Source organism: Ptychodera flava, chromosome 18 (genome assembly GCF_041260155.1).
Source record: "Ptychodera flava strain L36383 chromosome 18, AS_Pfla_20210202, whole genome shotgun sequence".
Lineage (NCBI taxonomy): Eukaryota > Metazoa > Hemichordata > Enteropneusta > Ptychoderidae > Ptychodera > Ptychodera flava.
The window spans coordinates 20121242-20135194 of record NC_091945.1 but is presented as its reverse complement, the minus strand read 5'-3'; the positions used below and the strand labels follow the sequence as shown (position 1 = coordinate 20135194).

Sequence of the window (13953 nt, the reverse complement as noted above, 5' to 3'; positions counted from 1 at the left end):
GTGATCGTGTCTGTGTCCAATAAATGAGCGTTACACTTGTATAGTGAATCAACATTATCAACAGCTGATTTTTAATTAAATCCAAATATCAAAATATGTACACACACCGCTTGCGCAAAAATATTGCGATCCACCAGTAATTTCTGTCCAACCCCTTTGAGGGTAATTTCAAAATTATAACAAGTCAGAATGGGAAATCTGAGCATTGACACCTTTTGAGTTTGTAAGGAAGGTCATTTGAAAAAATCTAAACTCTTTTTGGGGGGGATCCTATCGCTCCATACCCCTGAGGTGTTTGTGTGTGCAGCTAATTTACTCAAGCAAGGGGGGGGGGGGGTCATGAAATTTTTGTCATCTTGAAAGGGGGGGTCATAAATTTTTTTGGTACAATGGGTAGGGGGGGTTCACTTATTTTGACTGATGCGCAGGAAGAATTTGCCGGCCCACCCCCGGCATAATAACTGAACGCTCCCTTATGTCACGTCAGTGCCCATCATGATTATTATTCAAAATTATCATACAGTCAATGCGACGCTATGAGAATTCAAAAACTCCCGCCCAGTGTATGCAAATGGTGCGTCATCAGTAATCCCTCTATTGTGCGCCCATGATAACTGTAACTTCCCGTTAGTCGTAGGTTTATCTGAGAAACATAAACTATCTATTACACCGGGAGCTACCGATTATCACCCTTGCCTGAATAATACGGAAATTTGCAGGGTTCACACGATTCAAGCACACTGTAGCTCATAAACCGGGGGTTGTAGACTGGCCGAGGTGCTGTGGTCTGGCCGACAGACCTTTCTCGACTGCGTTATATTCGCTAGGTGACTGGATGCCGTACGTTTTGAGTTCGAATCCCATCGAAAATTTACTAAATTCAAACCATTTCCAAACCACGTTTGTGGTTCGATACACGGCGATGGCCGCTGCGATATGCAATAGAAAGAATGGAACTTTGGTAACAGAATGGCTGCTATACCCACGTATCGCCGAGTTCGGAGACGGATTTCCCTATTCAAACCAGATGCATGGCTTTCAATACATCTCTGAATTTTTGCTATCGTTTTTTTACGTCTAAGTCGATCTGTGCATATTCCGTTGCGATTTCGAACGGGACACGGCTTTCAACCCCAGCTTCCAACATGAAACGACTACTTTCTTACAACAGCAGCGGGTGATTTGAATGTAGAGGCGCCGTGATGGAAGCCAGTCGTTGAAATAGACATATTACTAAGTTCGGAAGGAAGATGAAATGAGTCTTGACATAGTTCAGGAGAGAATTTCCTTGGGCACTGTATTGAGCTCAAATCTAGCTCTGAGCGTCTCGTGTTCGGTACAAGCGCGCACACAAGACATACATGTAATAAGGCCAGAGAAAAAAATCTTGTTCATCGGATTTTTTGGACCAAGTCCCAGGAGCGGCGAGCGAATTTTTTTTTTTTTTTTTTCTAGGCCGAAGGTAAACGCGGTGGCATTTTTGCACAGATGCAGACAAGGCAAGATAATTGTTTCCCTTTTTACCTGAAATATCTCAGACAAGAAACACTGATACTGGTAACTGAATTCAATACTATATTCCCAACAATAACATAGGCCATTACATTCACAGTTAGTGTTTGCACAACATATTCTGAACAGTTCAACATTCTCTCAGAATAAAACTGAAATGTACAGCAAATCACTGAAATTCAACAATTCAGTATTGTCCTTTAATATTGTCCTGGTGGGACCTAGCATCAGAGTTTTTTTCATTTTACTTTGGCCCCATGTTTTGGCCTCTTTACCACTGTCTATATATACACATTTTACATAATGGTCTAACAACACTGTACTGTGATCGGAGTGAAGTTATATAGTCATCATTCAGATCGTACTTTAACATCGACGCAACCATGTGTTTTGTCATTGCCGTAATTTTTTATACTTTCGATGCAGTTTTCATTCAATCGGATGCACCGTCCATCTGCTGTCACGATCTTGTGGAACAAATCGCCGAACGTAATATCAGGACAAACACTGCACTGAATAGCGTCTCTGGAACTAACTGTTGGCCATCACGTCGAATGTTGGCGATCAAATTAATACTCATGTGACATGTACTAACCCGACACAGTGTAGGGCGCCACCAGCGGCAGTACTAAAAATATTTGTAATGCGGAAGTAAGAATTTGCCGCGATCAAAAAAAATTCCAAATATGCCAAAGTAGAAGCGGCGATTCCGATGAACAATTTATTTTTTCTTCCTGGCCTAAGGGGAAAGTTTAGCAAATGAATTATAGTCTATAAGGACGGCAGCAGATTGTGGTTATAAGTTAGAACCTTCTACTGTTTGAAGCAACGGCATGACCCGAAGTATAGTAAGCGCAGGTTGCATATACGGTTATCTCGTACAGGTAACCTTGGAAAACATCGACAACCGTTAGTAATATGCATCCATGGATGAGCATGCATATTTAATTTGAATACCATATACGCTGCTTTTCACGATATGTAAGCCAGAAAACTTCAACAAAAGGAAACTAAATGATCAGCAAAGAATTTTGAAATACATTGGTAAAGAAAGTTAGAGGCTGATGAGTCCCCCAGGACAGCTGTGCAGGGCCGCGGCCGTCGTCGATGAGTGTGGAGGATGTATCAAACAACGCAATGTTGACGTGGCCAGTGAGAGTGGTAACGATGTAATCGACGCTGGAATTTCAAGTCCAGTCAGCTAAACTGAATTGGCTCAACTGATATAAACATCGATCAAACCAGTCACAACGCCCGGGCAAATCCTCAAAATATGAGAGAAAAGATTCAGTTTCGATGCCTGAAGGAAGAAATGAAAGTTTGAATGACTTCCAAACGACGTGTGAAGACTCAATGTTCATAACTTTTACAGGACCGCATACAAAATGGTTCTATTCAGGACCACCATTCACTCTAAAAAGAGAATACCGTTTCTTGGATGTTCATTACATATGTCTCATCGTGTTGTATGTTGCTGTGTACGCGTATGTTTAGGTACATAACGGTGATTTTAGTGATACGTCAGTACGCTTTGTTAGTTCAGTTAGTTGTGCCACGGTCCCTCGGACCGTGGTTGTGCTCAGCATGGATCAAGGATCGCTCATGCCGCCGGTAATCATGATAAACAGCACGTCATGTATGAGATTGGAAGGAAATTAACGCCGTTCACACGTCGCATTTTTGGAAATCTCGGAGCAAATCGAGTGCGTCTTTCCCATGGCGTGGCTTTTTCACATTTGCATAGTCTTACCATAATCCCCCTTTTATATGGGACATTGGCATTTAATCCTGACCGCGGTCCATTTCGAAGACCAAAACACGTTGGTCAAATCAACAGTGGATTTAGAATAACACTCAGAGCAAAAATTATACACCTATAGTTTACTTATGCGCCCTCACGTCCCGTTAGCTACACCAACCACGACGATATTGTACACTGAAAACAATCCTATCACGTTGTTTCGGCGCAAAATCTGAATTTCAAATAGGTCAAAGCATCTTAAGTGTGTTTATTGACATAGAAGCTTATTTTTTGTGAATCATTGTCGTGTTTGAGAAGCACTCATCTTACACTAGATTGACGACAGGAGCTCACCTTACGGTTCGTATAGAGGCAGAAAGCATTTTTGAATTTCGATAATTTATTTGTATGTTTCGAGTGATTCATATCAGATGAGACTCTTCATTCAATATTCCTTATATCCATTGGTATATTGTGGCTTGCAGGCATGAATATGTTTCTCAATTGAAAATTTTGGAAGGCGTTTATATCAGATTTGACATATGAATTACATGCTTAGTGTTGGTAACGTAACATACAATAAACATCGTCAGAATAATCCCTCGCCCGGAGCCATTGTTGAGATCTGCAAACGATGTCCTCAGGACAATCTAGAAGGAACCATTCGTGAACAACAACTATAAATATGATATCGTCTACATTCATCATACCATAATGCCGCCAAATATTTTATATGCTGTACATCTTTTTAAGTCTCGTGCAGTCGAGAGAGCTTCACACTGATTGCAGTAAATTTCAAAATAGCTTGGAATTACAACTTGTTTAGGTGATAAGAAAAACGTTTCTGGCGATAGAAAATGACGCCAACTGCATCCATTGCAAATGTTCTCCCTTGATAAATTTTGCAACAATTTAACCCAATAGGACGTCCACTACCACAGTCAACATCGTCAGTATTGCTGGGCTCCTACTGAAAAACCCACCTGTACACTAGCTGTTGAACATTCTTATATTGCCAGAAACGTTTTTCTAATCACCCTTGTACGTTGTAATTCCAAGCTATTTTGAAATTCACTGCAAGAGTTTACATGTTCACAAGGACTCTACCCGGTAAGCCGTACTTTCAACTCGCATTCAATAAATCTCAAACAAGAGAGATTTATTATGCCATCATACAATGACACTTGGGGTGTACATGCGACCGGTGGCGCCGCCAGTATGTGAAATCGCGTAATCGTAACAACAGCGAGTAGTAACATATCTTGTTTGATTCCTGGAATGAAACACCAGTGATTGACCTTACACTCCACAGCATCCTTTAAAAATGCCGTCGACAAGACCTATGGTCATATTATTTGTAATTGTATTTAGTGTGCATTTATACTATTCGTCTTACCTAGCAACAGGTGAGTAAGAACATTGACTTCTGATCTCTCAATCGCTGAAACTTGTTGAGGAACATAGTCAATTTGGGAAACATCAACAACGACACTCGTCGTCATGGTTTTGGTTGACTTTTCAAGTAACCCCATACAAACATGACAGCTATGAACTTCATGTCTTATTGAATTTGACATTGGGTCGTTCGTATTTTACCACATTTCGTGACGGAGATGCGATTTTATATCGTTTCTGGCGATAAATAGCTTCGGGATTTTTTTCTTGAATAAAGGTGCTTTCTCTCGCCCTCACTGTTAGAAATTACAAGAAAGACGTTGAGCAGGGGCGAAAACCTTCCGTTTATCAAACTATTAACTTAAATTCATGAAAATTGCGTAACATACACTCTAAATTTTCACTTGATGTGATGTCATTTGATTTACACTTGATGTGACCAGCATCTGCATTCCGATTCTGTTACAGCGTTACGACTTCCACAGCCTTCATTCTCAAGTCAGTGGATTCCAGTAAGATCCCAGGCAGGAGACGACTCATTTCTGGAAGTTTCCCATGACCTCGGAGAGGTACCCATCTATGTACAGGTAAGTCTAAAGAACATACAAGGGTAGTGAGATTCTCGGAGAAGGTAACTCGAGAAAGATTATGTGATACACCCAGCCGATGACTCAAACATGTAAATCACGGAAATCAGAGAGAGAGAGAGAGAGAGAGAGAGAGAGAGAGAGAGAGAGAGAGAGAGAGAGATGTACATTCCATTTAGAAATGATGTTTCCAATATAGTGTTTTCGTGAAATATAGCTTATATATGTAATTAATTTCGAAGTTAACAAATAGCACTGTTAACATGCAACAGAAGTAAGCTACTATCGAAGGCATTCTTATAACTCTGCAGTTATGACCTCTCTTTGTTATCGTGTTACTGATTGGAAAATTCTCGCACGAAAATGTATTGTCCATTGGAATTCCTTTTGATACTTTGAGAAAATGTTTTGTCAAACATAATTACGTGTGCCTTACCGAGATTTATCTGCAAATACAATGTAACATTTTTAATAAAGTGCCCTGCATGTCCTTGGTGCAAGGGGGCTTATGTATAAATCACCGACTCGCTTGTTTCACAATGTGACATTTCCAATGCTTCAACATATCGTCGTAGAGAATCTAACGAAGCGTGCAGGCAGGCACAGACACAATTCAAACTTTTACAGTTCCCATATCGAGCCATAATTAGTATAACTGGATTTGGACCAGGCCGTTTGACGTCTCATTTCTGTACTTCGATATCTGACGATTAAACCTGTTTGCACAGAGCAGTGGTTCGAACATCCACAAGTTTACAGTCCATTTAGTTCTTCCATTATGAATATTACATGCTTCTTAACCCTTCGTGCAGAGTATGAATAAAGTTTATGTTTATCATTTAAGAGCCCACACATATCAGTCAACATATTTCACGTGCGACTGCAGTAAATCTAAACTCGGTGACAGGGGTTCTGAACTGCTAGCTCTTAACTTCATTTTGAACCGTGACAGCTTCTCTCCTCTCAGTTGAGTCGGTGTGTTTATTTCTGATTCAAAAGGGACGGAAAATTATAACGCGATAATGAGTGATCAACTATGCAAGACTAAAACTATTCTGTCCGATAACTTTGAATTATCATACCCAAGTCGACTATAATGCAAGATGCGACATACAATCAATCAGTTTCAGTTTCATTTGATTTTCGTGTCAAGTCCTCCACGAACATGTATATTCCAAATTGACAAATAATCATTAGCATACAATTTCAGTACCCAAACAATACTTATGAATATGATTTACATAATGAATGACTAATCCACCTCACACCGTGCACTAAAAGAGGTCAACCTGCTCTTGATTATCGTTTGTAGGTTTTGGCGCGTTCCGTTGATGGTCCCAATGCTGGGATGATCTTTAAAGGAGTCGGTTCTGCCCAAACAGATGACGATGCTTCAGATGAGTATGGTGGCATAGTTTACAGTTACAGTCACGAAACTGTTAGAGTCATACTTCCTACTGTGAATAATGGTAATGCCGGTGGGTGTGTTGTGTATACAGGTAAACTCACATAGACGTCATGCACGAATTTTCGGGTTTGCCTCTTCGTAAAATGTCCAACGCGGATAGTGTTTAGCTTATTCTAAAATCACATGTGCTCTTTGAGAGAGCAAAGTAATGCTGCGATGACTTTGCTTTATATATAATTTTGTCTGTAAAACTTGTTGTCAGAATGTATCTGTCCAATCGAAAACAACAACATCATTCTCAATCATCTTAATCAAGCTAAGCATGATTTCAGTTAAGGATTGCATTAATTCCATTTCTTGCTTTCTGAACCCCTCATTTTTGGAATTACCACTCCTGTTAGATTAAGAAATCCCTCTGTGACAATAATTTCTGAGTTTTTTTACTTTATTTCTTATTACACTTGCTTACATATAGCCATCACCAGTGCGATGAAATGCCTTCTGTTATCCTTCAGCCCTTCTGACTTGATCTGATGATAACGAAACATATATTACTTGAGATCTTTGTGATTGTGCCAGCTTAATGATACAGTAAGTTGTGACCGATTTTCTAAAGTTGCTCGCTCGTATTTCTTAATAAAAGGCGGCTCTCGCTCGTATATCTTCATATAAGGTGGCTCATTATGGGGAACAGCAATACATCAATGCAGTCACGACGGTGAAGTCAAGGTGGATTTGTGGAAGGAGGAAGATTTCCCGAAACCTGAGTTCACTTCCGGATTTTTTGACCTCAGCGCTGAGAATGGTGCTTCGTCCTTCGTTGAAGTTTACCATGGTCTTAATGCAAGACCGCGGCTTGTATCCTTACAGTATACTGAAAAGTATGCCGACCCTGATAACATAGGCTTTCACTACGACGGCATCGGTAAGTCTTTTACCATCGGTCGTGAATATGTAAATGCATGTATTGCGTACCTATGTACGTTCGCACTTACGTACGTACATAAGTCTGTCTGTCTGTCTGTCTGTCCGTATGTATGTATGTATGTATGTATGTATGTATGTATGTATGTATGTATGTATGTATGTATGTATGTATGTATGTATGTATGTATGTATGTATGTATGTATGTATGTATGTATGTATGTGTGTGGTGTGTGTGTGTGTGTGTGTGTATGTATGTATGTATGTATGTATGTATGTATGTATGTATGTATGTATGTATGTATGTATGTATGTCTCTCCATCTGTGCATCTACATTGTGCATGTACGCTTGCATTGTCTAGCTATGCGCATTCATAGACTTACTGTCTATGTGCATTTTTGAGTAAACACACAATCTGTACTTATCCATACTTCAGGTGCCGCACAATCTGATGACGGTTCAAATTGGAGACATCATGGAGGTATCGTGTTCGCATACGACAACAGTAGTGTCAGGGCCTGGGCGCCAACTGTTAATGACTTCACTGGTGATTACGTTGGTAAGAAAAATGTTGCCATCTCGTCAGTTGTAAGACTAATTTTAAATTTTCTATTTAAAATTAATTTTAAATCTCGTTGACCCACATTATTCTTTCGTTGGCATAATATTTATGAATTTCCTATTTGATGCTCTACGAATAATTTTGCTCGCAGCCACAACATGTTAGTCTGGAGAGTCGTCGGGCCCTCTCAATCGATGGACTACTTTGATTTGTTACTTATTCATTTACCTATTCTTTCTTTCTTCCTTTCTTTCTTTATATCTGTCTGTCTGTCTTACTTTCTCCAACTGTCAGGTGCTCTTTTCTCATCTTCGGACGGTTGGTCTCATTCGCACCGCTTTCTTCAAGGCAAGGTCAAAATCAGAGTGTGGGGAGACAAATTTCCAGAACCAGACATTACTCTAGGCGGCCACTTACAAATGGGACAAGATGGTGAGGTTACTTACCACGAAATGGATCTATCTTCGTTTGGGACGAGTCCAGACTTTGTTGTCGTTGAAGTACGTGATTTTTTTCACTTGTTTGTGTTATCCAAGCTATTTGAAGTATTTTTTCGCCAGAATTTTCTTAATCTTACAGGCTGAACTTTTGATAATTATGTAATGCCAGACTGTATAAAAGTTATACGAATGAAGCAACGAGTGTTTCTTTTTAATTTAGGTTTCTTTACCTTTATATATGTATTCGCTGTTTTTATCTTTTTTACTGTAAACTTACCTTTAATTCAAATAATCTATTTTGATCCATGTCAAACCCTTAGATTTATTTTATTGTCATGTTTTTTTAAGATTTTCATAGTACATACGATTGTCCAATATTATATGCTGTGTGACCGCATTCCTATGTCGCTCCTTTCAGGTCGAGTCAATCAGTCAACCGAATGAACACTTCGTCTTCTATGGCATGGGTGCCCAACAAGCTCGCTCAGGTTTCAAATATGGCGGTCTGATATTTGCATACAATAACGATAAAGTGACAATGTGGTCTCCCTCAGAGGCTGATGGGAGTGTGGTCAACGTGATCGATGGATGGGGCGGAGAAATTAACGCCCAATCGTCAAAGATCGCCAACGTTACAGTGAAACTCTGGGGAACCGGTGAGTCACGTCGTCTCACGTTGCAGACATCGCTATTATAATTTAGTTTACACTATTATGATAAATCAAGTCAATGTAGAAGGCATAACTAGTAGACGCAAAATGTTTTCTTCGTGTTTGCCACCATAGGAATTTCCCTTTAATGCATATGGAAAAGTGCGACAAACCTCTTGGCCTATAGAAAACATACTTGGCGGGTGCACGAGTACTCCAGAGGTCAGAAATAACTACCTTAACCAATTCCAAAAAAATCAGTTGTCAGTATTCAAAATGTCTTTCTAGAAAAACAAATTACCCAATGTTTACCGATATGTGAAATTCAAAATGGCAACAATCCCTGTGTTAATTCTATGGGAAAAATACAATTTTAGACTTTCACAAAAATAAGCCGGTGAAATCTTTATTTACTCTATGAGCTTCAAAATGAGCCCCCACAAGTGATAGACCAAAATGTATTTGAAAAGTTTTTGAGTCGGAATATCTCTCCCCGGAGTGCATTCTACCTTGACAGGACGATGGATATGAATTATAGATAACAAATTCATCCTAGCATAAATATGAAAACTACTCTTGAAGTGACAACATATAACAATTAGATAATTCACGTTCCAAATTATCACGTTAAGTGCTATGAGCGGGCCCTAAATCCAGAGTCAGTACATGCTGGGGAAATTACAACCGGGGCAATTGACGATAGAATATATTACCTTCGTTGTTGCTATAATTCTAACGTCTGTCCTTCGACGGTATTATTTCTAACTTAAGTCATATTTTTTGTATATTATTCCTAACTTCAGTCATAATTAATCACATGGTGTTGTATGTTATCGAACTCCCGTAAAAAAGCAAATTGTAAAATTGACTTCGACACAAAACTAGACCTATGGAGAACTGTGGCACTATGATTACAATGGCAAACTTCAGCAACTTTTTTCGGACTATGGAATAGTGACATTCTGTTTTCCTTTAACGTCTAACCACCTATGCCGTAAGCAGGAAAGATACAACAAAAACATCAGCACGTGTGCCAGAAGCAGTTCTTAACTGTAACCGACATGCTTGAATGGTTATGTCTCAAACGGTGTGAAAGGCCATAGAAGCGTTACACTACACACAATCTGTAGTTCAGATAGGATTGGTACCGCATCACGTTTCCCTTTTCTTCCCTAAATTTTAAGTCAAAGACGCATGCGCTGATGACAGCCACCTGAAAATCGACAACCGCTATCGGAGTTCAGGGTTCAGATCGACCCTTTTCACGAACTCCTCCGACACTATCTGCGACAGCAATATCAGGAAAGCTTGGTACAGGTTTGTTAGTGAGGCAGGAGGGGAGATACCAACAACGTGTATCAACGAAGGCATGTGTGGAACTCAATACCCGGTCTGGATCAATAGCCCTCTACCAGATGTGAACTTTATAACAACGGTTGATGCCTGTATAAACATTGGTAAGTATGGGCGCTTAATTTAACTATTTGTCATGTTATTGTTCTTCAAAGATATCTTTGCATGTCTCCATGCCTGAATGTTGACAAGTCAATATTCTGAGAAGATATTCATAATACGAGTGTCTTATTCTGTACTTTCTGCAAATTTCAGAACAGTAGTGCAGAGCGCGTGCGCAGTATTTTCAACCGTTACATCTGCACGACCAACACAATCGCTACTTACAAATCCGGATTTTAATAGTGACCACCGGATTATGAACATGAACAGCATTCCAATGTTAGCTCTAATCTCCAAAGAGTAGGCATAATGTTGTGCGTATTGACAGCACCTAGTGAAGATAAATCTCAAAGTATATCAAATTTACAAGTGACCATATGTTTGCAAAGCACTTTTATTAAGGCAGAACGCACCTCGGGAACAGACATTCGGACTCTCAAACTTTTACAATTCTCTTCTGATATACCACATGTGGGGGTTCATTTTAAAGCTCTTGGTGAAAGAAAACTTTTCACCGGCTTAGTTTTTCGAATTCGAAAATTTTTATTTTTCTTCATAGAGTTAACACAGGGATGGCGGCCATTTTGAATTTCTAATATCGGTAAATCTTGGGTTATTTGTTTCTCTAGTACCAAAATTTGCACGGTGACCCCCTATTTTTATTCTTGATTTTGAAAGAGAATGATTGAAAGATCCCTTGAGGAAAGTTAGAGCAAAAGTTTAAGTCTTTCACTTTCGAGGTGCATATTACCTTAATTATATTGATAAGTTGCTTTAAGGTAGTATGTGTCTCGAAATACAAGATTTAACATTTTGCCTAAATTTTGCTCGATTAATGTTCAAACGATTCGCTTTCAAAATCAAAAATGTTCATCGGAGTCAACGTACAAGTGTTGGTACCAGGGAGATATAGTACCTTAAAGTTACCGATATTTTGGATTCCACATTGTTGCTTTCTCTATGCTATCTCTAAAGGGAAAATTAAAGAGTCCGAATAGCTGGCTATAACACGCATACGATTTTAATCAAACGTTTTTCTACTCTGTAACATTCAGATGGAGACTGCTGTGGCCGATCTCTTAATATACGCATGAAGAATTGCCAAAGAGGATTCTTCGTGTATGAATTGCGCCCTCTACCTACATGTCCGAGTGCATATTGTGCAGGTATAGAAACACATCAATATAAATTGAACGAGTCAATAGTACTTTGTTGAATGTATATCAGTATTGCCCGAACTTAACATGTCTATTCTTAAATTCATGGAAAAATTTGACCCCAGTGAATTTTCTTGTAAATTCTAGGCGACAGAGAACCTTGCAAACCTGGTCAAAGATCTCCTACAAACGGAGATTTCCAGCCTGGATGCTCAGGTACGGGCAAGATTGGCTGATGTCTGTGCGAGTTGTCATGTAGATGTGTGGATGTGCAGATCTTTGTTTATAAATTAAGATGCACTATCAAATTTCTGATGCCATTGTCATTAAGGTAATATGCGCCTCGAAAGTGAAAGACTTAAAACTTTTGCTCAAACATTCCTCAATGAAACTTTCGACCATTCTCTTACCAAAGCAAGAATAAAAATCAGGGGTCACCTTGCAAACTTTGGTACTAGAGAGACAAATTACCTAAGATTTCCTAATATTTGAAATTCAAAATGGCCGCTATCCCTGTGTTAACTATAAAGTGAGCTTTAAAATGAATTCCCACAAGTGGTAGATTACAAGAAAAATTATAAAATTAGAAAACCCGAATTTCGGTCCCCGAGGCGCGTTCTACCTTAAAGGTATACTGTCATCTGTTCCAATTTTGCCACAGTTACCATAGAAAGATTAAATCTAACCAATCACAGATTTTAATCGGGTGGCCGCATTTTAAAAACAGCGGCCTCACATGGGCATTTTGAATACCAACGAACACCCCTTTGGCCATATATGGGCATATTTAGATTACAGATGATTGTATACCTTTAAGTCAAAACATCTTTTGTTCAAGGAGCAGGCAAGTCTTCTCAGCCACATCTAAAGGTTCACGATCTCGCAAAATAAGCCTCCTTTCAATCGTTTGATAACTATATCACTGAACACATACGAGAGCTGTTTAAGATTTCTGGACTTATCCGTATTTGATAGAATTGGGCTGTGTAAGATAGAAAAAGTAGTAAGTGGTATTTGTATATTTTAAGATACTAGGTGAGTTTGAATTTAGTCCGAATAGCAAAAAGTTACCCTTTTAGAAATAACCCTGGATTGACACGTTAAATATATCGGGCATATAGACACGGGGGATCGAAAAATCGCCGAGAAGATAATGTTTCACACAACAAAATCTCTCCTTTCTATTATCATTTTTCTTTCGTAGAGTTGTACCCGACATTGGAGAACCCACCGAATGTTCAACATGTGAGTCAGGTTGCCACTGATCAAGAAGTATTCTTCCAATGTATGTTCACGGCATCTCATTGGATGAACGCCAGTTATGTTGTTAATTGGTATCTTGACGATGTGCTTGTGAAAACCGAGTACATCGGAGGTTTGAAAAGAACAAGCAGTTTGTATGAAAGTGAATACCAAATTGGCCGGCAGGTAACTTTTGTACATTGTCAGTATAACTTTCAGTGTTATGATTCCTACTTTTCTCATATTACCATCATTCATATACTCTCTGTGTGTATCCAGTCAATCAACTAAGCCCTTTGCCAACCAAACGGTTTCCTTTCTGTCTTGCATGTCGTGCAGTATTTTGGTCAAGTTCGCCCCACCCATCAAACCATTCACTGAATTGAATGGCATTTGAAATGATGAATTATTCACGCAATCACGTTTAAAAACCACTTTAATCCACTACAGCAAGTGGGGTAGTAATGACTAAATTTTCACACATTTTACAAAGCAATACATAAAGTTAGGTTTATGTCAATTTACTAGTATATCTTATGTCTACCATATATCTTTTTTATTAGTACACATATATGAGACGCCAGAGAGATATTTGTTTGTTACTTTGCAGGTGAGCTGTGACGTTTCTGGGTCATATGTCAGTTTTGGAATATTTGGGCCAGCAGTTTCAAGCAATAAGATATACATTGGCTTCCAGGTAACGATATCAACTCATAGATCAATTTTAGACTGGGCATAACATGTGTATCTTGATTGCAATGCAAAAGCCAGGAAAAGCTGAATTTCTGTCAATATTCCACTTCTTCTTAATCACGATGTACTTTAACTGCCTATAACCGTTATCATAATGTTTCAAATATCTCCTCTTCTAGGTTAC

General features: G+C 39.1%; 1 protein-coding gene across 1 annotated transcript; it reads left to right on the top strand.

The window, feature by feature from the left end:
* The first annotated feature begins 4412 nt into the window (after window positions 1–4412).
* Window positions 4413–13884, top strand: LOC139117650 (uncharacterized). Its single transcript, XM_070680890.1, has 12 exons — window positions 4413–4659; window positions 5117–5235; window positions 6548–6734; window positions 7317–7568; window positions 8007–8129; window positions 8427–8632; window positions 8991–9228; window positions 10407–10679; window positions 11733–11843; window positions 11982–12050; window positions 13039–13262; window positions 13687–13884. Exons 1-12 carry the CDS (start codon window positions 4578–4580, stop codon window positions 13813–13815), a joined length of 2013 nt encoding a protein of 670 aa, XP_070536991.1. The 5' UTR covers window positions 4413–4577; the 3' UTR covers window positions 13816–13884.
* The last annotated feature ends 69 nt before the right edge of the window (window positions 13885–13953 follow it).

Coding starts and splice junctions, on each gene's coding strand:
- LOC139117650 (XM_070680890.1), top strand. CDS start 4,578: ATGCCGTCGACAAGACCTATGGTCATATTATTTGTAATTGTATTTAGT. Junction 8,633..8,990: donor CAGACTTTGTTGTCGTTGAA/GTACGTGATTTT, acceptor CGCTCCTTTCAG/GTCGAGTCAATCAGTCAACC. Junction 11,844..11,981: donor TCCGAGTGCATATTGTGCAG/GTATAGAAACAC, acceptor TGTAAATTCTAG/GCGACAGAGAACCTTGCAAA.